The sequence below is a fragment of the Sus scrofa genome, chromosome 7 (genome assembly GCF_000003025.6).
Source record: "Sus scrofa isolate TJ Tabasco breed Duroc chromosome 7, Sscrofa11.1, whole genome shotgun sequence".
Lineage (NCBI taxonomy): Eukaryota > Metazoa > Chordata > Mammalia > Artiodactyla > Suidae > Sus > Sus scrofa.
In genome coordinates, this window is record NC_010449.5 from 46,084,648 (window position 1) to 46,109,288 (window position 24,641).

At 47.3% G+C, this 24,641-nt stretch overlaps 1 protein-coding gene across 1 annotated transcript; it reads right to left on the bottom strand.

The window, feature by feature from the left end:
• Window positions 1-19,778, bottom strand: MCM3 (minichromosome maintenance complex component 3). The gene is made up of 17 exons (XM_001924813.6): window positions 19,574-19,778; window positions 18,225-18,337; window positions 17,334-17,542; window positions 16,474-16,604; window positions 13,785-14,023; window positions 13,209-13,317; window positions 11,917-12,070; window positions 11,156-11,287; window positions 10,348-10,556; window positions 8,959-9,133; window positions 8,496-8,622; window positions 7,593-7,743; window positions 5,232-5,372; window positions 3,695-3,798; window positions 3,131-3,216; window positions 2,669-2,738; window positions 1-1,448 (listed from the first exon to the last, which is right to left on the bottom strand). The coding sequence occupies exons 1-17, from the start codon at window positions 19,649-19,651 to the stop codon at window positions 1,250-1,252; spliced, it is 2,427 nt and encodes an 808-aa protein (XP_001924848.1). The 5' UTR covers window positions 19,652-19,778; the 3' UTR covers window positions 1-1,249.

Below are 24,641 nucleotides of genomic sequence, written 5' to 3' on the forward strand. Positions count from 1 at the left end.
TTTTGTTTTCTTCTTTTTATTTCAGTAACCTCAAAATTTCCTCAGAAGAACCAACCACAGAGCAGGATAGAAGTCACGCCCTGGTCCCTCCACAAACTTCTCTGCAAACGGCTAACAAGCTCTAAGGGCTGGACACCAGAAGTTAAATGGTTTCACGAGGATCCTTTAAGGGGATTTACACGATTTAGGTGTCTGAGGTATCAAGTATCATTTCTCCATGAAGGGGATTTGATTCCTGCTCAGAAAACCCAGGCAGAGGGTCAACCTTCCCAGACTTTCACTCACTGGCCTCCTGCGGTCCTTGAGCTATTTTAAATCAGCAAGGTTTAGTTCGCAGTGTTTTCTTTTTTGGCTGCCCTGCAGCATATGGAGTTCCCAGCCAGGGATCAGATGTGGGCCGTGGTGGCGACCTACACCCAGCTGAAGCAATGTGGGATGCTTACTTAATCCACTGTGCTGGGCTGAGAATTGAACCTGCGTCCCGGGGCTCCCGAGCCGCCACCCATCGCGCTGCTGTTGCATCACAGGAAGAACTCCAGGTTTGCAGTTTTCACGAAAACTGCCCAGAGAAGGCCTAACCCCCGGAGAGTGCAGCGGACTGCTGCCACCGTGCGGTGACTCTGGGTAAAGGCAGGGAAAGGCAGGCAGCCCAGCCCACAGGGTGGAGCTTGCAAGGAAACGTAGCTTGTGTCCATAAAATCACAGTATTAAGGCCACGTGCACAGTTAAAAAAAAAAAAAAAAAAAAAAAAAAGCCTAAGTTTATTAAATGTCTTGGATATATGGGTCAAAAGTTCGTATGAGTCTTTTGTACGTATGGTGACAGTACAAAGCAAGCTTTCCTGGTCTTAGGACTTGCCTCAGCCTCTCTCCCTCCACCAGCACAGAACCCAAAGTTTGTTCTAGACCAAAGTGCGAAGGAGGGAAGAAACAGCCCACACACAGAGAAAAGATGAACAGAAACTAGCTGTGCCTAAAAAAAACTGGGTGCTTGCTTGGGGAGGGGCCGTGGAGTGTGGTCTGGCTGTCAGCAGGGAGGACGCCATCGTCTTGGTCCTGCCCACCTTCTTCGCTCCACAGCGGCTTTCAACACCCATCCCCCAAGCTTCCATGGAGTCCTGACTCCGCTTCCACATGCGGGCCCCACTTCAGTTCCATCCAACACTGACATTCAGGGAATGAAGGCAAATACTGGGGGAGCAGGGGGAGGGAGGAAACGTAAAAATGTAAAGCCCAAGAGACGAGGCCCCTCAAATGAGGAAGACGATGCCCTCGGAGACCATGACCTGGTTGTCATCCTGCATCCGGCTCAGCGCAGCCTGGATCTCTGAGGAGGAGAAAGGCTCTTCCTTGTCCCGGTTGATGGATTCTGTGAGGCGATTCATGCCCACCGATTGTGCGTGAGCTTCCTGGAACACCTCCAGGAGGGCTGCCTTGAAGGCCTTCAACCTGCCCAGGACAGGAAAGGAAGGGTGAAGGGGGAGGATGTGGGTGTTACTCCCCCAAACTGTCGCCCACACCCCACCCCTGATGGCCACCCCACAGCCCAGCTCCCCCTTAAAACTTGGCTGCTGTATTACAGGGATTCCTGCACACTGCGAAACAAGCATTTTAAAAATCAGAGGCCCCTGAGAATGTGAGTCTGGCATCCATACACCATCCGCAGAAATCCAAACAGGGACAGTATCTCTGGGAGGCGAGTCAGCCACACACCCTACAATTTCAAGCGCAAATCCCTTGACCCAGGGAGTTCATTTCTAAAAACAAACCCCACAGCTCCACCACAGCACAGTGATACATTTAAGAGTTGTTTGACTGTAAAGAGCAGCTTTATGGAAGCTAAATGTCCATCAATAGAGAAAACACAAAAAAATGTACAACAGGGAAACCCTGCAGTCACTGAAAAGAGATCTCAAAGAGCTGTTTCAGAAACCGCTTTAAGATAAAGGTTCATGGTTGTCTCTAGGGGGTGGAATTACATTTGATCTTGGTGTTTTTCCTAAATACTTTTCAACGTCTTCAAATTTTCTTCAGTGAATATATTGTGTTGTATGTGTTTGAGGTATTAAAAGAATATAAAAAAATACACACACACATACATATCCTATGGAGAAGAACCCACGGTTACAGTAAGAAAAATCCTGTCCCTGCTCTAAGACGCTTCTTCCTAATCTCAAAAGGTTATCTGATTTAAAATTCCCACAGAGTGAGTTATTTATAAAGCAAACAATAAAACTAGGGCTTCTTCGTAAAGAGTAAACAAGAATTCTTCAGGCTATTTTCACAACTTTTTTCGAGTTTGAAATTACCATCAGAATAAAAAATGTTCTGGAGTTCCCGTCATGGAACAACAGCATCCATGAGGACACTGGTTCAATCCCTGGCCTCTCTCAGTGGGTTAAGGATCCGGCGTTGCTGTGAGCTGTGGTGTACGTCGCAGACTTGGCTCAGACCTGGTGTTGCTATGGCTGTGGTGTAGGCCGGCAGCTGTAGCTCCAGTTAGACTCCTAGCCTGGGAACTTTCATATGCTGCAGGTGCAGCCCTAAAAAGCAAAACAAAACAAAGCAAAAGAATAGAAAATGTTCTAAAAACTCATGGGCTCCTAGTCTCCGGCTCCATGGAGAACAGCTTGTTCACAGCCTCTGCAGAGAAGTCCTTCCCTGCTCACCTGGACTCGCTCAGCTCCACCTTCTGGGCCTCCTTGGTCTCCTGCGAGTCTGGCGCCTTGGGAGTGTGCACTGAGGGGAGGCAGATGCAGGGGATCAGGGGGGAGCAGGGAGCAGGTGAAGCCCTGGCCACAGGCCCGAGGCCTTCCGTCCGCCCCAGCCCTCAGTGACATGCCTCTCCTGGGGCTCTTGGGGCCAGGGCGGGCAGGGGAAAGGCCTCAGGTCAGGCAGGGACCCTCAGCACACAGGACCTGGGGCGCTCACACCAGGCTCAGCAAAGAGCCCAGTTAACCGAGAAGGAAGCAGACAACAGGGCCAAGCTTATTTCCAAAGTTCTGACAAACGTCTTGGGCACAGAGGTCCAAGCGGGGAGCCAGAGGCAGGGGGTGCGCAGAAAGGTGGCAGGCAGAGCACTAAGGAGTCAGGACCACGGGCCACCTCTCTACCGGGGGACGCTCGCTCACCCTGAGGCATTTCCTCCTCGGTGTCACTGAAGTCATAGGGGTCATAGGAGTCTCCATCTTTGGCATCCGAGTGACGGGTCTTTCTCCTAAAATACCCACAGTGGTAAAGAGATGGGCTTTGGTGAGCCCCATCCCGCACCTCTGACCAGGAATGAACAACGAAAACCATCTACAATCCTAGTGGCCAGGGCCAGGGCCAGCAAAAACCACCGCTTTTTCTGAAAGAGACTGAAAGTCTCTGGACTAAAGCACAAGCAGGCCGCACTTCCCAGTGCTGTCCCTGTCGCCCGCCCTCCTAAAGTCAACCGCAGGCAGGAGAGGAGGAAGTAACCCGGAGGGAAGACGTCTGACACATGTACTCAGCAGCCACCGGCTGTGTTAACAGCTCCTGCTTCTCCAGAAGGAAGAGGACAAGGGGGCTGTCACCTTCCTTCTGTCCCGGTCACCTTCACCCTCTGACCCTCGGTAGGGCTGGTCTGGGTACCCTTTCCTGCAGCCTTGCCCCCTTCCGCCCCCTCCCCAGCCCTAATCGGAGTCCCATCTCCCTTTTCTGCCCCATCTGACCGCTTCCTCTTCTGCTCTTGGTCCTCTTGGCTTTTCTCCCCTTCATCTTCTGTCTCCGAGTCATCCTCATTTCGCTTCTTACGCTTCTTCTCCTTCTCGAGAACCTAGGACCAAGCCAGGCATGGAGCGGGGGAGGAGAGTCACAGATGCTGGGACTGAATGAAGAACCCTAAAGAGGGGTCCCTCTTGCACCATCAGCAGTGACGTCTTCGGTCTGATGACCTAGTCTCTCATTCCCAAGTCCCAAGGCCATGGGCAAGAGGTGGGCTGGCAGTATCCCTACAGCCTTCACAAGAAGGTGCTCAAACAATGTTTGCTGAACACAGAAATGAGTGGGAGAAGGTCTATCCCACAATGGTTAAGTGGAAAACCAATCCATTTCTTTATAAAGCAAGTATTTAAGACAGGAATTCCCATGAGGTACACTGGGTTAAGAATCCAAATACAGCAGCTCAGGTAGCTATGGAGGTAGCTACCTGGCTTAGCGCAGTAGGTTAAAGGATCCAGCATTGCCCCAGCTGTGGCAGAGATCACAGCTACAGCTCGGATTCAATCCCTGGCCCGGCAATTTCCATATCCCAAGGTGTGGCCATAAAATATTTTTTAAAAACAGGAGTTCCCATGTGGTGCAGAGGGTTAAGGAGCCAACATTGTTTCTGCAGTGGCCCAGGTCACTGCCATGGCGCAGCTTTGATCCCTGGCCTGGAAACTCCTGTATGCAGTGGGTGCGACCAAATATAAATAAATAACAACCCCCTGCATATGGAGTAAGTTGGGAAAAGCTGATCAGACCCACATCTGAAGCCCAGGGCCAAAATCCACCAGACTGGGGAGAAGGGACGAGGAGTAGGGAGTTGCCTTGACCGGTGTCTAAAATGATAGATACAGGAGTTCCTGTCATGGCTCAGAGGTTAATAAACCCGACTAGTACCCATGAGGACCCAGGTTTGATCCCTGGCCTCAATCAGTGGGTTAAGGATCCAGCGTTGCCATGAGCTATGGTGTAGGTCGCAGACGTGGCTTGGATCTCGAGTTGCTGTGGCTGTGGTGTAGGCCGGCGGCTATAGCTCCGATTAGACCCCTAGCCTGGGAACCTCCATATGCCATGGGTGCCTCCCTAAAAAGACAAAAAAAAATTAAAGAAACAAAAATAAAGAAATAAAATGATAGGCACAGTGTCACAGCAGAAGCAGGGGTGAGAGGGACACCTGAAGAGTCTGCCATGGGAAAGGCTGATCCTTGGGAAACACCTACTTGTTCAAGAGGCAAAGGAAGGAGCAGGGGCAGCAAATCAATGAAGCCAGCATCCCTGGGGCTGCCAGGGGCTCTGGTTTTGGTGTTTTAAAGCCTTTCCACTGGTCCTCGCAGGTACCAGGACTGAGAACCACTGGTGCTGCAGGTGCCAGGACAGGGAGGCTAGGGGAGATGCTGCTGTCTGCCCACCACCCAGGGGCAGGTGTTGGCCATGTGCAACTGGGAGGCCCGAACCCCAACGACCCATTCAGGAGAGCCTCAGGCCCAGTGCCCAGACCCTCACCTTCTTGAAGTAAGCGTACTGGACCAGCTCCACAGCCTCCTCCGCGTCCTGCAGGTCCACCGTCTTGCTCATGCGGGCCTTGGCATGGGCCGTGGCCAATCGAATCAGAGTTTCCAGCGTCCGGGCTGTCACTGGAGATGTCTGGGGGAGGAAACAGGTGTTGGGGGGGGTCACTCATCCAGAAGCCCTGTGGCCTGTCACTTCCACCACACAGAGGGAGAGACTCCACCAGAAAAGCTCCGAGAGGTCCAAGCCATGGAGTCAGAAAAACTAAAGAGAATTCAAAAAGATAGAAGTTCCCATATGGCACAGCGGGTAAAGGACCTAGTGCTGTCACTGCAGCGGCTCTGGTTATAGCTATGGTGAGGGTTTGATCCCTGGCCTGGGAACCTCCACATGTCTCGGGCACAGTCAAGTCCAGAAAATAAATAGAGAAATAACCTTGGAAACATGATGAGAGAGGGTTGAAGGAGGGAGGATGAGGTGGACGGCGAAGAAGACGAGCCGGCATCTGACCGCTGAGAGAGAACAATGAGGGAGAAACTTCCTACAGGCCCGCAGCACACCAGGACCCAGCTTCCATGCTCACTGGGTCAGTCACCACCCTGAATGACCCGGACAAGCCTTAGAGTCGAGGAAAATGGGACTCGAAGAGCTTCAAGTAATCTGTCCAAGGGCACACTAAGTGCGAGTGTGCGGGAGCTTATCTTCAGACAAACTTGCTGAAGCAGGGGAAGCCCACCTGTGTCCAGAGAAGGAGCTGAATTCTGACGTGTTCTTATCAAGTGCTTCTGACACCATATCTCTGACGGGGGAGGTGGGGGACTTTATCTTTCTAAAATGCTATTGTCTGAATGCCTGATCTAATGGATCAGAAGGTCTGGATTAGCACTGGACGTGTGTGATTTTAAGTTTCAAGTGACTCTGATGTACCTTCTAGGTAAGCATCCCCGGCGTCATCCAACCTTCTCCTTTTATGGATAAAAAACCAAGACCTGGGATTCAAAGGATGTGGACAAGGTCCAAATGTGACTGCAGGCCTGGGGTCAGAGCCCAGGGCTGGATGCTGACACACACACACACACACACACACACCCATCTCCCCTCCTCTGACACTTCAGAGGGATGCCGTCTGGTCACTTCTGTTTTCATGTTTTCCAAGTTATCACTTATACCCAATCTGACATTCAAAAACAAATATATTCATATTTAACTCACCAATTTTTTTTCAAATAATTTAGAAAGCTACCAGAGTTTGTAGGTTATACCAGCTCCAATTCTTGAATACCCTAAAGCTGTGAAATCCTAGCCTGCAAGAGCAGAGAACCCCAACTGAGAGATTTACCAATCCCACTAGGACAACTCAAACAGTGCCTTATGTTCAGTGAGAGGGCCTTTGACCGAACATGTTCCCATGATGGGAGAAACAATTAAAAAGACAAGGTTGTTTAATCTGAAGAAAACAAGTCACACACAATGTCTAGAAAACAAAATTAAGGCCCATGGGTAGGTAGAAGTTACAGGGACGCAGGTATAAGCCAAATAAAAAGACGACTCTCCTGCCATTTCGATGCAGTGATGTAGGAGGCATGCTGTCACTGGAGGTGTCAAGGAAGTCCCAGCAAGGATTCCAGAAGACAGAATTCCCGTTGGGTGTGAGGCTGGGACAGACGATCTGGGATCATGTCTGAATCCTAGAGTCTAAATCTATCACATCAGGATGGAGTCTGGGATCTGGGTCTTTGTGCTGTGAAATCCTGTGTAAACCACACTGCCCCAAAAGGTTTAGACAAATTCTGGGCAGATGTACTGGGTTTCTAGAAATAGCCTTGGATGACCACCCTGGCTACCCAACTCCTTGTTTGTCAAGGTCCAGCTCAAGGGTCACACCCTCTGGGAATCCCCTGATGTTCATACTCCTTCTGGAAAGTCTGAGGAAAAGTGAACAGCGTCTTTATCTATACTCCATCCACCTCACAACCGTTCCGTTCCGGGTACCACGCTGTGGCTTAAACTTACAACTACATACATATGATCTTTTTTTCCATCAACCATTCTGCCTCCCTGGCCCAGGTCTGAGCTCTCCGAGGACTGCAAGTCAGAACAGAGACTCCTTCAGCCCCTGGAAGGCTCTCAGGTTGGCTGAATGAACCACAGCTCCCGGTGGCCAAAGCCACCTGAACTGAGACACACATTCTGGGGTTTGCACTGCATTCCCCTTTGTAAAAGGAAATGATTACAATTGTGTGACAGGAAGCCCTTCAGACCAGGAAGAAAAAGCTTAAGGAATCAAGAAGTTAAGACGCTTCCAGCGCTCCCAGACAACAGGGGCTCCAGGTCAGCGTCCCGCAGGCGGCTCACCCGGGCGGTGTCAGAGCTCATGCTGTCCTGGCTGCGCAGGCGGGAGTACTCCTCCGCGATGTAGGCGGCCGACTCCTGCGTCAGGGCGGGCTTGATAATTTTGGCCACGTGGATGTATTTCTTCATGAAAGCCGCACTCACCATCTTCTCCCTGGACCACACACAATGATCTCACTTCCCTGCCACAGCCCAGCACCTGCCCGGGGGCGTGGCTCTGCCCCTCCTGAGGAAGCCCAGGTCCCCTGACAGCAGGGCTCCAGCCGGAACCCCATTTATTCTGAACATGTACAAACCCCCCTCACATATTTTTATTTAATTCTACAGTATCGTTTAGGTATTACTTGGGAAGCAGGCAGCTTAGGCAGGGAGTTTAGGTGTTAATTGCCCTATTTTATCAGTGGGAAAACAACAGCTCAAAGAATCTTAAGTGGACTCAAATTTCATTTTTTGATTCTAAATGCTATGTTCTTAAACCACTGGGTTTGAAGACTTGTGAGCCTTCCTGCTGCACCACAGCCAGGCTCTGAGTACCTGATCACAAGTCTCCTTTCCTTAAATCTACCTGCAAATCCAACACTTTCGATCTGCCACCCCTTCAACATAAGGGCATCACAAATGGCCACATGACTTGTGCAACACGTCTCGTACATAACACAACACACCCCCAGGTAGCTCCTCACAGCTTTCCATTTTAGGAAAAGACCAGCACCAAGCTTGATCACCCCAACGTTCACAAGGCAAGTGGCCAGGGGAAAGGGTGTTTCTGGGGATCCAGAAAAGAAAACAGGCCCCCATGGTCAAGACCCCAAGCATGATCTTCACCTGGGCAGCACATATAGACACACCCTGAAACATGGTCTCAGGTGATACATCTCAGGTTCCCTGAAGATGAAAACCACTCACTTTTTCTTCTTGGTGCCATGCAGAAGGTTGTCATGCTTCTCATAAATCTGGGTGTCCTGCTGGTCTTCCTGGCTAAAGTTGGGGTCATCCGTGGCCAGGATATCCACGGCACTCCCCAAAGGCATTGCTGGAAAACCCAAGTTGGGAGGAAGGAGAATAAGGAAAAGCTTAACCCAGGGGAAATTGCTTCCTCTGAAACACAAAGCAAGGACCCAGAAGGAAGCCAACACGTGGGGCCTATAAAGAAGGAGGGGGGCCAACAGCAATTCCTCAAAGGTGTTCCCGAACCCGGAAATGGAAGAGAGACACACCTAAGGAAGCTCCGGTGAGCGGGGAGGTGGCCAGGGAGGCGGGCACCTTCCCCATCACCCCAACGCTGCCCACCCACCACGACCTGGCTGGGCCCAATAGCGGCTGGCGTCTAGGTACCCTCCCAGCAGCCGTCCTCTTCCCTCCGCCTCACCGTCGCCATCCTGTTCCCCGGGGGCCCGGTAGCGGTGCATTCGGAGGACGTGGTCTGAGATCTCCCGATCCTGCTCGGGATCCATCTGATCCAACATGATGAAGAGGAGGTCGAATCGGGAGAGCAGCGAGTCCTGCAGCCCTATGTTCTCCATGGGGGTCTTATACTGATCGTACTGGGTGGGGAACACGAGAAGAAAGGAGCGGGGAGGTGACATCAATGGGAGGGAAAGGACCAGGAGGTGGATCGGTTACGGGAGAGTGAAGACCAGACCTTCAAACAGTGTGAACAAGCAGCAAGGAAGTAAAGCGTCTGGAACCCAAAAAGAAACTGAATTCATTTCCTCTACATGCAGCCCTCCTGCCACTGAGGCCCAGGGAGCGAACTCAAAAAAAAAAAAAAAAAGAGTAAATAGCTTTCCAGAGGATTGTGATGTGGATGAATGGGTGAGGAACCACTGCCCTCAGTTTGCCCCTCGTCCTCCTTCCAAGCAAACAGGGCTCCACCTCCCGGCTTCGGTGCCTCTGACAGGCTGAGTGTGGGTCTCAAAACCAGCCACCTCCCTCCCAAGCTCCATCCTGCTCCTCTCATGCCCAGGCAGGACCAGCTCTGAAGATGAGGCCCTCTTCCCACCCATTAAGAAGACATGACAAGGGAGTTCCTGTTGTGGCCCAGTGGAAACAAATCCGACTAGTACACATGAGGACAAAGGTTCAATCTCTGGCCTCCCTCAGTGGGTCGGGGATCCAGCACTGCCGTGAGCTGTGGTGTAGGTTGCAGAAAGGGTTCAGATCCTACACTGCTGTGGCTGTGGCTACAGTTCCAATTCGACCCCAAGTCTGGGAAACTCCATATGCCACAGGTGCAACCCTAAAGAAAGGAAAAAAAAGAAAAGTTACTTTAAGTAAATAGCTTTCCTGGCATTCCCATCGTAGCTCAGCTGTTAATGAACCTGACTAGCATCGATGAGGACACAGGTTCGATCCCTGGCCTTGCTCAGTGGGTTGGGGATCCAGTGTTGCCATGAGCTATAGTGTAGGTCACAGATGTGGCTCGGATCTCATGTTGCTGTGGCTGTGGTGTAGGCTGGTGGCTATAGCTCCAATTGGACCCCTAGCCTGGAAACCTCCATTATGCCATGGGTGTGGCCCTGAAAAGATAAAAAGACCAAAAAAAAAAAAAAAAAGTAAACAGCTTTCCAGAGGATTGTGATGTGGATGAATGGGTGAAGAACCATGGCCCTACAGCAGGGACGGGAACAAGATGAGGAGCTTGCTCTCGTCTTTGGCCGGTCACTCCCCTGGGGCACCTGGAATGTACTTCACAGGCCAGTGACTCGGCAAAACCACATAAAGGGGAGGACAACGGCCAAGTGGCAATCCCACTCACCCTGCCGTAGACGGGGTTGGCAGCTGCCAGAACACTGCAGCGGGCGTTGAGCCGGGCGTGGATGCCGGCCTTGGCGATGGTGACGCGGCCCTGCTCCATCACCTCGTGGATGGCCGTGCGGTCCATGTCGGACATCTTGTCGAACTCGTCGATGCACACCACGCCCCGGTCGGCCAGGACCATGGCCCCCGCCTCCAGACGGCGCTCCCCTGGGAGGTGGGGAGGGACAAACACACGCTGCCGTCCGGGTTGTTGGGGACGGAGGGGAGAGGTGCCGGGCTCCTTCCTGAGCACCTCCACCGTCACACGTGAGGACGAGTACACAGCGACGAGGCGTCAGCTTCTAGGTCCCGCGGAAACCCTGGGGTTGCCTTTGCAAGCTCCCATCAGGACACACACCTCGGCCCACGCTGACAGCTAAGCGGCTGGCCTGCAACACACTTCCTTTGTAGACGTTCTCTCTTTATCCTCATCTTCAAGCGATTTCCCAGCGGGACCTCGCTTCTCTTTTCACTGGCCTTCAAATCCCTTCCTCTAATGTATAAAGTGGTCTTCATTTTTATTTCCTGACCAATTTGAGAAGCTTTCTCCTTCAAAACTCTTTCCAACCACCTTCTAGGCGATGGGGTCATGAGGGGACCACCCAAAGATTTAAATAATTCATCACTGCTGCCACTCAATCCTCTAGAACCTGGCCTACGCCAACCTCTCCAGTTTATCTTCCCAACATAAGCTGGTGCCCAGAGGCAGCTCAGACTCTGTGCTCACCTCTCTGCTGGGCCTCCACCAGGAAGCCTTCCATCCTTACCTGTCTCCTGGTCTGTGGTGACGGCGGCCGTGAGACCCACTCCAGAGGAGCCCCGGCCCGTGGTAGGGATGGCCCTCGGTGCGGTGCACAGCACATACCGCAGAAGCTGGGACTTGGCGACGGACGGGTCTCCTGTAATTGGATGGGGGCAGTGGTGACTCTAGGGAACTCCCCCACTCCCCAGCAAGGGCTGCTCTTCTAGCACAGACACAATAGAAATAGAGAGTAACTGGTTGTTAATATTGTTTCTTTCCCTTTATCATTCCTGGAAGATTATATTTTAGACATTATAAGTCAGGAAACTCAGAAATCATAGTTTTTTAAAAATCACTTAAGGGAGTCTCCACTGTGGAGCAACAGGATCAGGGACCTCTCTGCAGGGCCAGAGTGAAAGTTCCATCCCCGGCCTGGTACAGTGGGTTAAAGGATCTAGCATTGCCACAACTGCGGTATATGTCGCAATGGTGGCCCAGATCTGATCCCTGGCCTGGGAACTCCATATGCCACAGGGAGGCCAATAAAGAAAAAATAGATGGAAATACTATAAAACTGGATTGTGATGATCACTGTACAACTATAAATGTAGTAAATTCACTGAGTAATAAAAAGAAAGAGAAATTTAAAAAATTCCACTTCAGACTTTTGCCCTTTTAATGAGACTGAAATACAGCCAGATACAAACACATAATCTGACAGCTGATTCCTGCAGCCACAGCCCACAAGAAAGACCAAGAGGCTACAGCAAGTCCCCGACACCATACCTATCAGAAGGATATTGATGTCCCCACGGATGTGGCTGCCATTCTCAAGGTCTCGTTCCACCCCTCCCAAGAGCAAGCAGAGGATGGCCTTCTTGACGTAGTCGTGGCCATGGATGCTGGGGGCCAGCGACCTGGCCAGCTGGTCAAAGATATCCTACAGGACAGACAACCACAGAGAGAAAAGCCTAAGGAGACCCAATGGAGCTTGAGGAACTCACTTCCTACTTCATCCCACAAAAGAGGTGTGAAGAAACACACTGTATTTAATGGTAAAAGCTTCTTCTCTTAGGACTTCTCGAAGAACTTCCACACTCCTCACACCATTACCAGAAGAGGTGCAAAGGAAGCCTGGATTCCAAAATCCGCTAGAGCTTCTTCAAGAAAAAAAGAGTTTCCAGGCTCAAAACATTTGAGGTTTAATAAGAATGTCTATTGTGCTTCAGCAGGAACCTTTGTCACACATGTACTTATCTTGCTCAATTCTAAATATGGACAGTCTCTCCTTAAAAAAAAAAAACAAAAAAAACAACTTTTTGGAGTTCTCATCGTGGCGAGGCGGAAACGGATCCAACTAGGAAGCATGAGGTTGCGGGTTCGATCCCTGGCCTTACTCGGTGGGTTAAGGATCCGGCGTTGCTGTGAGCTGTGGTGCAGGTGGCAAATGCGGCTCAGATCTGGCGTTGCTGTGGCTCTGTCGTAGGCTGGCAGCTACAGCTCTGATTTGACCCCTAGCCTGGGAACCTCCATATGCTGTGGGTGTGGCCTAAAAAGCAAAAAAAACCAAAAAACAAAAAAATAAAAATAAATAAATAAAATTTTTTTAAAAAATTTTTAAAGAAAAATAAATGGCGTGGGTGGCTTGAGGAGGTGCAGGTTCAATCTCAGTCCTGGTGCAGCAGGCCAAAGGATCCAGCGTTGCTACAGCTGCTGCTTGGATTCAGTCCCTGACCTGGGAACTTCCATATGCTGTGGGTGCAGCCATTAAAGAAAAAAAAAAATAGTATTTAATTAACAATGTGTCATTAATGTATTCAGTTATAGACCCATTGGCGTACTGACATTCCAACTCCTACTCTAATATTTGTATTAGGTTCATTTAGCAGGTAGCACAACAGAAACATTAAAGAAAAACAACAGAAACACTCTTTTGCTCACTGACTCAAAACCAGAAGCTAGGACCAATACTTCAGAGAAAAAACCATGACTTTCCTCCTGACCAGGAGGTGGCCAAGCCCAAATACAACCCAAAACAAAGTTGTCCCCTGCCTCAAAGCCCCAAGGGAAGCCCAGACCTTAGAACGGGTTTTACTGAACTTCTTGATCTTGGCTATATCCTCAGCAGAGAAGGAAGGCTGAGCATCCTTGCTCATCTGCTTCACGTTACAGGCAATCAGGACAGTCCTGGGACAGAGAGAAGAAGCGGCTATTTTCAATTCCTAACCCCAACCCAAAGCCACCTTAGACTACTAATCTAGAAATGGCAATTAGAAAAAAAAAAAGAAAAACAGAAAAGAAAAGCTGGTCTGAATTAAACCACTGATTCTCTCCATCTACAACACATACGTTGGTGGTGCCTCACCTGGGAAACCTCCCTCCCACTGACCCACAGAGCTTGGGACAGTGTGCAGGAGGGAGGGAGGGATACGGGAGAAATTTCGAGGTAAGCCAGGAGGCTGGGACCCCATGACCAGCAGTTCCCACTTGCAGCATAAGCCAGTATCACGCCTTTTCCCTGACAGAAAGGAGGGCTCACATCTCCCAGGCAGGGGAGGGCTCCCCCGTCCAGTGTCACTCTCAGGAAGAAGGCGCACTGGGCACAGACTGCACCCAGCTGGCAGCATTCCAACACCTCAGGACTGGTCCTCTACCTGAAGGTCCCTGAGGTGTAGCCTCCCTTCTTTCCAGGAAGGCAGCGGTAGGTGCCCACCACCTGGACTCGGTCACCGGGCTTCACTTTGTCCACCAAGTCATCATCCAGGATGACGTCCACGGAGCGGGGCAGCTGGCCAGCGGGGGCCTTCTCTGGCATCTCCTGGATGGTGATGATCTGGTGGTCCTTGTAGACAGAAAGGCCATATTCTGTCTCAAGGGGATTGTTTTCCTCATCCTGGAAAAGGCACACAGAAAAGCAGTCAGCTCAGCCCTGCCTTAGAAATGCCAACCTCAGAGTTCCCCTTTGTGGCTCAGCAGAAATGAATCTGACTAGTATCCATGAGGATGCAGGTTCAGTCCCTGGCCTCATTCAGTGGGTCAGGGAATCTGGCATTGTCGTGAGCTGTGGTGTGGGTCGCAGTCGCAGCTGGGATCTGGCGTAGCTGTGGTGCAGGCCAGCGGCTGTAGCTCTGATTCAACCCCTAACCTAGGAACTTCCATACGCTGCAGGTGCAGCCCACAAGGACAAAAAAAAAAAAAAAAAAAAAAAAAAAAAGAAATGCCAACCTCATCTGTTGTCGGATGAAACAAATAGAACTTGGAGATAACCTCATGAGGTTGGTATCCACAAACAAAAGACTCCAAGTATCTTCTCGGGTTTTTTTCTCCATTCCTGTCTGTTCTAGTAATAAACCATCTCATGGAAGGGGTGACCTACGGTCTGGAGGGACCACGGCTATATTAAGATCTAAATTGAGATCCTACATCCCCTACACTAGGAGGCTGTATTTTCACTCCTAGGTTATTATCCAAGAGAAACGTTTACCCCAAGCCATGTACCACAATGTTCACAGCAACACTATTCCTAAGAGCCAAAAACTAGAAAATCTCCAAACGCCTTCAACAGAATGGTGAGATAAACGTGCTATATTTACACAAGTGAATACCACACAGGAATGAAAATGTATGGAGTACACCTATAACACAGACGAATCTCAAAAACATGGTGAACAAGAGAAGAGCATTTAGGCAAAATACAAAAACAGGGAAAAGTTCTCAAAGCTGCCAGATGCCAGGATCGCGGGGGGTACTTTTGAGTGCTAGTAAGGTGCTGTTTTCTGGTCTGGATGCTGATTTTATAAGTATATTCAGCTGGGAAAATTCCACTGAGCTATATACTTATGTAAGCTTTTCTGTATATTCAATTTCAATAAAAACATTTTAAAGTTTTACTTCCTGGCCATTTGAGTTTTCTACAAACACAGCAGCTACCACTTATGGAGTGCCTACTGTGTGCAGGGCATTGTGTAGTAATTTCATAAAATGATCTCATGTAATCATCACAATATCTCAGTCCAAAAAGCAGGTATTTTTCACATTTTACAAATAAGGAAACTGAGGCTGACATAGGTTAAATAAGTTTCCGATGGTCGCACAGTAAACACCAAAGCCCGTGCTCTTAAGAACCACACTTGGAGTTCCTGCTATGGAGCACTGGGATGCAGGTTCTATCCCTAGTCCAGCATAGTGGGTTAAGGATCCGGCATTGCTGCAGCTCCAGCTTAGGTTGCCACTGTGGCTTGGATCTGATCCTTAGCCTAGAACTCCATATGCCACAGGGTGGCCAAAAATGACAAGACAAAAAAAAAAAAAAAAAGAACCACAGTCTTGATGGCCCCCAGCGGACCTGATCTGGTATATTTTAGCTGTATGGCAAAGCAGAAGAGTAACCCCTCAGCAGTTCCCAGGGAAAAATTTCTAGAAAGTAGGGATCGTTATAAAGAGAACAGGGTGACTTAGAAAATACAACTGGCCTGAGGAAAAGACAGGGTCCTAATTCTTAGGCCATCACCAACTAGAACATAAGCCATTCAACACCGTCAAGCCTCAGAGTTCATCTGGAGATAGTCTTGTTTACATGTTAAGAGTCCTCCACTGGTTGATAAAACTGAAGACAAGGACTGGGTCTTCTTTATATCTATACCCCACTTGGTGCCCAACAGTCCTTTGGAGACCATTGCTCTCAAAGTCTAACAACAGGGACAGAATGAATTCAGACATCGAGTAATCACTATTAATCATCTTTTGTTTCATTAGGAAGGCCTCATAATACAGATCAGTCTGAACACCGAGACTAAAGCCATGCTCCATACCAACCTTTTCTCAAACCCAAATTAAATATCTGCAAACTTCACAGTAATATTACAGCATAAGTACTTTTCCATATTACTCAAAGTAGATTCTAAGATTATATATGATATTACAATTTTGCTAAAAGATCAATGTGGACTAGGTGGCTTTTTTCCTTCTTTCAACTCTTCCACAATTTCCCAATTTTTCTAAAATGAATATTCTTTTTTTAAAAATAGGAATTGTGGGAGTTCCTTTGTGGTACAGCAGGTTGAGGATCTGGTGTTGTCACTACAGTGGCTCCAGTCACTGCTGTGGCATGGGTTCAATCCCTGGTCCAGAAACTCACATGCCTCAGGGCATGGCCAAAAATAAATATGAACTGTGGACTTTCCATACTAAACTCTAGCTAGCAACCAATCTTTCCTTTAAATGAATCCTTACTTTTCATCCCATTTACATCTAGAAGACTTCAAATATTACCCAATTACTTGCATTAAATAGCTATGTCTGAGCCTAACCTCTAAAGAAGCCCCACCAATTTATTTCTCTTACCTTGGTGGGATAGACAGAGCTGGATGGAAAGGCCTCCAGAGTGGTGAGGTCAGTATAACGTCGCTCTATGGTCTTCTTGGTAGCAGGACAGTAGTGGACACTGCGGACAACTTTGGGGCGAACTAGAGAGCCTAGGAATGGAAAATCACCCCACTGGACAGTGAGAAGGGGATCTAAAGCGAAGCACATGATGACTCCAGAAACTGTTCTTCCAACTAGTTGAACTGTTTCAATACTGTCATTCATTCACTTTTATGTTTATACACAAAACACCCTATCCATGTACACATTTTTTTTTTTTTTTTTTGTCTTTTTGCCTTTTTCTAGGGCCACTCCCTCAGCACATGGAGGTTCCCAGGCTAGGGGTCTAATCGGAGCTGTAGCCACTGGCCTACGCCAGAGCCACAGCAACACGGGATCCGAGTTGCGTCTGCAACCTACACCACAGCTCATGGCAATGCTGGATCCTTAACCCACTGAGTGAGGCCAGGGATCGAACCCACAACCTCATGGTTCCTAGTCAGATTTGTTAACCACTGCGCCATGACAGGAACTCCGATGTACACTTTTAAGCACAGTTCATCCAGAGGGAGAAGTAGCAAAAGTTCAGGGTCAGAATGAGGAGACTGCCAAGAGCGAAGAATCCTCTGCTCTCAGCAGACTTCCTCCTTCTGCTGGCACAGGTCCTCCATCACTGTGCACGGCTGGGCTCCTCCAAGCTTCACCCTGAAATTTCAGTGCTTCACCCTTCTGAAGCCATAAGCTCCCCAACCCTACTGCACCTTTCCTGCCTTCCAGCCTGCCCCACCCCACGTCTATCCCACCTCCATTCAATTAGCCCTCCACTCCAGCCCACTCACATTTAGTGACAATGCCCTCGACACACACGACACAGCTAAGGAAGCAGGAGGTGAGAGTCCGGGGAGAGACGTGCTTGGAGCCAAAGCTGCCCTCCAAACCTATGTAGAACTCCTCATACTGCTTGGCATATGTAGCATCAATGGAGGCCACAAAATCCTTTAAGGCCCGCTGGAAGGCAACCAGCTCCTCAAAAGCATTGTTCAGGAGGCTGCGGATAGGCAAGAAGAAGAATCATTAGGCAGAGAGGGCAGAACTTGACAAACTCAACCTACTGGAGTTCCCGTCATGGCTCAGCAGTGAGCGAACCTGACTAGCATCCTTGAGGATGCGGGTTTGATCCCTGGCCTTGCTCAGTGGGTTAAGGATCTGGTGTTGCTGTGAACTGTGGTGTAGCTCACAGACTTGGCTCGGATCCAGTGTTGCTGTGGCGTAGGACAGCGGCTACAGCTCCAATTGGATCCCTAGCCTGGGAACCTCCATAGGTCACAGATGCGGCACTTAAAAAAAAAAAAAACTCAACCTACAAAACAGCAGTAGACATTTTTAGATAATCAAAGCTTAGGAGTGAAAATCTGGCTTCTACTTTCTCCTGCCATCCTACAAGACCCAGTAAAATACACCAGAACTGAGGGCCAACCTTAATTCAACTTATCAAAGACAGAGACATGATATATAATTAAACACGGTAGGAAGGGCTCTTGAGAGGAAAATGCCTACCACCTACTTTGGAAAGAAGTAAAAAACATAAGAGCAGGTGAGGTACTAAGGGCTTCTAGGTCAGAAACATTTCATCCAGATCCTCTGCTGGGAAGTCTACTCCAATCCAATGAAGAGAAGGGAGCCATTCTGACTCAGGGCCAGGATGTGGCGGTGGACACCTAGCCACTCACCGGTTAGCCCTCTTCTCATTCTTCCTGCGAAGGTCATTCACATTGACAATCAAGCGGTACTGGTTGTCACTGATCAGCTCCCGAACTTTGCTCTGATAAATTCCCTGATCTTCCTGCAAAAGAACCACCACATGTCACAACGGCCACAAATTCAAATATATGATGCTTTTAAACAGAGGCAGCTCTCACAGCAAGATAAATATATCAATCTCTGCAGCAGAGGTGAATCCCAGTTCCTCCCACATTTTCACTCACTAGTCTCACATTCCAAAGACACCTAAGAGACCAGTGTATGAATTATGACTTCCTCAAGACCCATGCTGTAATTCCTATTATCACCAATAGCTCTTCTGTGTGCAGTCATTTCACAACCTTTACTGGGGAATTAAGGACAAGTTAAGGGGAAGGAATAAAGTAGGTGTCTGGGATTAACAGATACATACTAATATATCTAAAATAAACAAGGACCTACTGTATAGCCCAGGAACCATACTCAATCTTATAATAATGTCTAATGAAGAGGAATCTGAGAAAGAATATATATATATGTGTATATATACACACACACACTCATATATAAAACAGAATCACTTTGCTATACACCTGAAACACAACACTAAGTCAACTAGCCTTCAATGTAAAAAATATTTAAAAACTAAAAAAAAAATTTAAAAAGAACAAGTAAAATCCTTGTTAAAATGCAAATTAAACAGACTTTTAATACTCAAAGTGACTTTTCGTTGCAGAATTTTGTCTGGAATTACTTTATTTCCCCAATCATCTGCATAATATAGAGTTCCCATATCCGGACATTCGCAAACAGAGCACTATCAACCCTTCAAGACGCTTTAAACAACATTCTGTGGCTGTCAATCTTAAACTGCATACAAACCCCCCTTATTTGCACGCCAACACTATTTCTCTCCGTCCCAAAAGGTAGGGAAAAAGGAACGCGGCCAAATAAGGGAGTCGTTTCCTCCGGCAGGAAAGTCAGCCACTAAAACCTGGGGACCCTATAAGTCTGCAGGTCACTACCATCACCGTTCTCCAGCGGTCCTTCCCCGACCCTCCCTCCAAATTAAGAGAGCAGGGAGTGAAAAAAGTCAGCGTGGCCTTTGCACTTGGTTTGCGCTTGGAGGAAACCTGCGCCTTTCGCGAGACCCGGCCATCATTTGTACTCTGCAAAGCCACAGGATTGCTCTCAACCACAGACTCCGCTGCCAGAAAGGCTACAAGATCAGGGCGGAAGGTCCCTAACCTCCGTCCCGCCGCCGCAGCCTGGAGCTCCGCGGTCTCCCTCGGCCTCAGTGCGGCCCCCGGGGCTCCTGGACCACCCAGCCCTCCCTTACCTCGTCGTCCAGGAAATCCAGGTAGTCTCTCTGCGCCTCTCGCAGCTCCACATCTTCCAACACCACGGTCCCGGCCATGCTCGCTGCTAAGGAACTCCTGCCAGCGGAGCCGCGCGAAAGAGCCTAGCGTAGCCCCGCCCCGGCGCGAAAACCTCTCTACTTTTCCCGCCAACAAAAGTAACCCCAAGGAAGGGGTGGGGTATTTGGGAGGATATATACACTCTGATTGGCTGGTTATTCCTACGCGAGAACAGCGAGTATCCAATCGAGGACGGCTTCTTCTCTAGGTTTTCTCTGCGGCTCCTCCGAGTGGCGGGAACTGTGCTAGCCGGGCCCCTCCTTACTCCACCTTTACTGACAGGAAAGCTGACCAATGAGATGAGAGGAGGCTCGCAGAGCCTGCTCCTTGGGCAGCCGGAGAGCCAGCGAGACCTGAAGCGCTGCCTTCTGGGAGTCGTAGTCGTCCCTCTTTTTCCTCAATGTTTTACCGGGTGTTTTCTGGTTGCGGTTCCCCGACCTGCCACTGAGTGAAACTCGGCCCGGCGATTGGACTGAAACTAGACTAGACGTCAGAGAATGTGAGTTTAGCATGCAGGGAGAAAAAAACACAAAGGCAAACCGTTTTTAAAATATATCCAATATATATCAGTTGTGCTATAGATAGGTTTTTCAAACGCCCTCTAGTGGCATTCGGGGAAAAAGTGAATTTCGAGAATCTAGGGTGGAGAATAGAATCACAGCATCTTTGGGAGAGGTTCTTTAGTTCAGCAACTCATTTGCTATCTGAATACCGTGGCCTGAAATACCCCACAAAAATATTAGGCCGCGGAAGAGAGGAACGTGAAAGAAAAATTTTCGCGACGTTTCCCCACCCCCACCCCAGATGACCTCGTGTTTTGTAAGAAATTATGGACGTAATTACTACACCATCCTACTCGCAAATGGGTAAGTTAAAGTCTTTCTCGCCTTATGAGAAGTTCACAAAATCTTTTTTAAAAACTTAGCTTATGGAAAGGTAATTAAATAGAAGGAGAAACAAAAGGTGTTTCACGCCACTCTTAAGTTTCAGTCATTAATTAAAACAGCAAATCTGAAATTATAAACAATTAAAAGACCGATTGCATATCGCAGGAGGTTTTTTTGGTTTGTTTTCTTTTTAGTCTTTTGCAGTTTGTTTATATTTTGGGGGTTTTTTTGAGGTAAAATGCACAAATCTTACATCCATTTCAATGAATTTTTTGATGTGTACACCCTTGTAACCACTGAATGCACAAGGAGCAGTCCCATTGCCCTTAATTTCAGTGCACAGGACTAAACACCTGATAATTCTATATCTGAAATTTCAGTTAACTAATCATGTTTTAAGGTTTCCAGGATTCACTATGCCCTGCTAAGTATTTTAAGTATAATCTGCCTAAACAAAATTTCTATGCCATCTATTTGTATGTATGTATTATTTAGTTGTTATAGTTTATACTTTAGTTATCATGTTTATAGTTACCGTATGTTTTGTGTCATCCTAGGGAGCAGATATATAGATCCTTACTCAAAGGGAAAAGGCCTTTATCTGGCTGCTTGCTTTTGTTTATATTAATAGGCAAAAAAAAAGAAAGAGGAATTCTAGATAAGGCACCTACTTGTAATTATATATTACTTATTAACTTGAAAATGCCTTTATCACTTGATCATAACTGTATTTTATGAATATAATGAAGGCAATGTTGACAATATTATCTGCTCTGGAAACAGCTTGAAATAAACACTAAAAGAACCAGGAAGTTTCGTTCACACAAGTAAAGAAATCAAGTCATTTGCAATAGAAAGTCCAGAGAGATAAAAATATGAAAACCAAACCTTTGATTCAAACATACTTTTCTATGAGCTTTAATTTCCTCATATAAAGATGAAAATCCATTCTGACAGTGCATGAACTTATGGCAAATTTGAAAACTGTAAAAAAAGAAAAAAATCCATTTAGAATTAATCCTGGATAAATTCTAGATGAAGACTTGATTTGCCTTAATGTCATTATCTTCAGCCATAAGGGACATTCAGTTATTTATTTGTTAGAACATGAGATCTTTGAGCAGAGAAGTGTGTTTCCTTTGCTATCCCCTGCTCCTCCAAACTGTAAGAAAGGACAATCAATCAGGTTGTTGCTAAAAAATTAAAACAATAAAAGTTGGGGGCGTTTGTACGTATCTCATACAGAGTCAAGCTGAGTCATGGCCCTCCTCTACTCTTTATTCAGGATGAAGTAGCATATGTAACCTGATCAAGCAATGCATCTGGTTTCCATTTTTGCGTACATTCTTGCCTTCTGTCTGTATCCCATTTCTCTCCACCCTAGGCCTTGGTCAGACCTACACCAGTTTCCAAAGCTAAAGAAACCCTAGGGAGTTAGTTCCTTGTAGGACAAAACTATGCAGGAAGCCAGTGAAAAACAGATTGAAAATGTAATATTTACATTTGTCCATGGCCTCAAAGACCAAAAAGTACCCAAAGACACGGTACAAACCCATAATAAATAATTTTTTTTTTGCCTTTTTTTTAGGGCCGCACCCTTGGCCTGTGGAAGTTCCCAGGCTAGGGGTCAAATTGGAGCTGTAGCCCCCGGCCTATACCACAGCCACAGCAACTCAGGATCTGAGTCTGCGACCTACACCACAGCTCACAGCAATGCCAGATCAATGCCAGACCCACTGAGCAAGGCCAGGGATCAAACCTGTGTCCTCATGGATACTAGTGGGATTCGTTTCTGCTAAGCCGTGACGGGAACTCCCAATAACTATTTATACTTAGATGATATATTTGTTCAAACCAGTGGACAATATTACAAGGTGCAAAACTTTTCAAACAACACCTATGATTAATAACTAGCCTCAACAGCTTAAGGATATACTATAATACTGTAATAATTGTGTATGGTGACCCAAGTAACTAGACTTATTGTTGTTCATTTTGTAGTGTATAAAAATATCAGACCACTATGTTGTACACCTAAACTAGTATAAATTTGTAAGTCAATTTTAGTTCTGTTTTTAAAATAAAGAAATAAAAGTAAAGATAAAAGGAATTTTTGGAACTTATGCCTGTAAAACCCCTTAGTAGTTTACAGCACTCAGGAGAATGCCGTCATCTATTATAACCCTTTGACGTTAACTCAAAAGCCATGAAATTTTGAAGGTCAAAAACTCTACGCCTCTAGGTGTCAGAGCAGTTTAAGGAACAATGTACAGGTCCAGGGTTTCCCTGACCAAGCGGATCTATGCTCTTCAGTGATTTGGACAAGTCAGAAGCTTTTCCCAGTGCTCTAGTCGGGGGTCCCAAACACCAAGACAAAGCAGGCTCATTTCTTTTTCTGGCTGCTCTGCTTACTAGCTGTGTGACTGTGGCAACTTCCTTAACCACTCTGTACCTCGGTTTTCTCACGTTCAAAATTAGGATGGAAGTAGTATATAGGTCTGTAGAATAGTTTGAATAGTCAGTAAGATAATAGGAGATGTAAAATACCAAGAAAAGTGCCTGGCATATAGTAAGCACTAAATAAAATTCACCATCGGTGGTAGTAGCAGTGGTGGTAATGATGGTACTAGTGTTTGGAGAGGGGTCAAGAGATGTTGGGAGAAAGGGGAGGAAGCCCTCTGGTGCATTCTGAAACAATTCAGACAAATTCAAGCTCCCTTCCCACTCCCACCCAAAGCATACAATGAAACCAATCTAGACGATGCTTTGCATGAGACTTGTTTGCTGCAAACTGGTTAAAGGAGTATTCATAAGAACTTGTATTGTTTGGCTCAAGTTCTGCCAGTGTTGAAAGCCTTCAGAAGCATTTGCTTCATGTTTAAGGAACATCATAGAAAAAGACCAGGAGTTTCCGTCGTGGTGCAGTGGTTAACGAATCCGCCTAGGAACCATGAAGTTTTGGGTTCGATCCCTGGCCCCCTCTCAGTGAGTTAAGGATCCAGCGTTGCTGTGAGCTGTGGTGTAGGTCGCAGATGTGGCTTGGATCTGGCATGGCTGTGGCTCTGGTGTAGGCCAGCAGCTACAGCTCCTATTAGACCCCAAGCCTGGGAACCTCCATATGCCACAGTTGTGGCCCTAGAAAAGACAAAAAAAAGAAATATAATGCAAGACATAGATAATTTAAAATTTTCTAGTACCTACATTTCAAAACATAAAAAGAAACAGGGGAAATTAATTTGACAACATATATTTAACTCAGTATATCTAAAATATCATTTTAACATGTAATCAATACAAAAAAAGTATTAATGAGCTATTTTACATTTCTTGTTCTGGGTCCTTGAAATCCTCTGTGATTTTTATACTTAGTCACATCCCAACTCAGACCAACCACACTTCCAGTGTTCCATCACCACATGTGGCTAGTGGCCTCTGTATCAGACAGCACAGCCTCAGAGTATAAAAATCTGTCTTTTGAATTAGCTCGACTTAGCTCGAAATAATAGTAACCATTTATAGAACATATACTATATAACAGACTAATCTGTATATATGCTAAACACTTTACCATATAATCTCATTTCATCTTTACAGTACCTTGTAGTGTGGTTATTTTTAATCCTCATTTTACAGCTCAGTTCCCAGAATTCCATACCAGTAAAGGATAGAGGCAGGATTTGGCCCTAGTCTTTATGACTTTATCAAATAGCATTTAAGAACATATGAGTGGCATTCCTGCTAAGGCACAGTGGGTTAAAAATCCACCTGTAGCAGCTCAGGTCACTGCAGAGGCGCAGGTTTGATCCCCGGCCTGGCGCAGTGGGTTAAAGCATCCTGCATTGCCTTAGCTTGGGCGTGTGTCACAGCTGCAGCTCGTAGTCAGTCCCTGGCCTAGGAACTTCCATGTGCCATGGGTACAACCATTAAAAAAAGAAAACAAATGAGGATGTTAAGATCCAAAGGCAGAATCTGACCCATAAGACTATATAGTCTTAGAATTTATTTAAATATTAAGTGAATGGATATTTACATTTTAAAATACTTGAATTAAATAAACAGCTATGGTATTTTTACCTTAGTACATTATAGTTTTTCCTATTCA

Bases quoted from the DNA above. Each gene is read 5' to 3' on its own strand.
- MCM3 (XM_001924813.6), bottom strand. From the start codon at position 19,651: ATGGCCGGGACCGTGGTGTTGGAAGATGTGGAGCTGCGAGAGGCGCAG. The intron at 14,024-16,473 runs GTAAGAGAAATA...TGCCTTTTCCAG, and splicing joins GCTCTGTCTATCCCACCAAG to GATGAGGAAAACAATCCCCT. The intron at 9,134-10,347 runs GTGAGTGGGATT...TTCCCCACCCAG, and splicing joins CCAACCCCGTCTACGGCAGG to TACGATCAGTATAAGACCCC.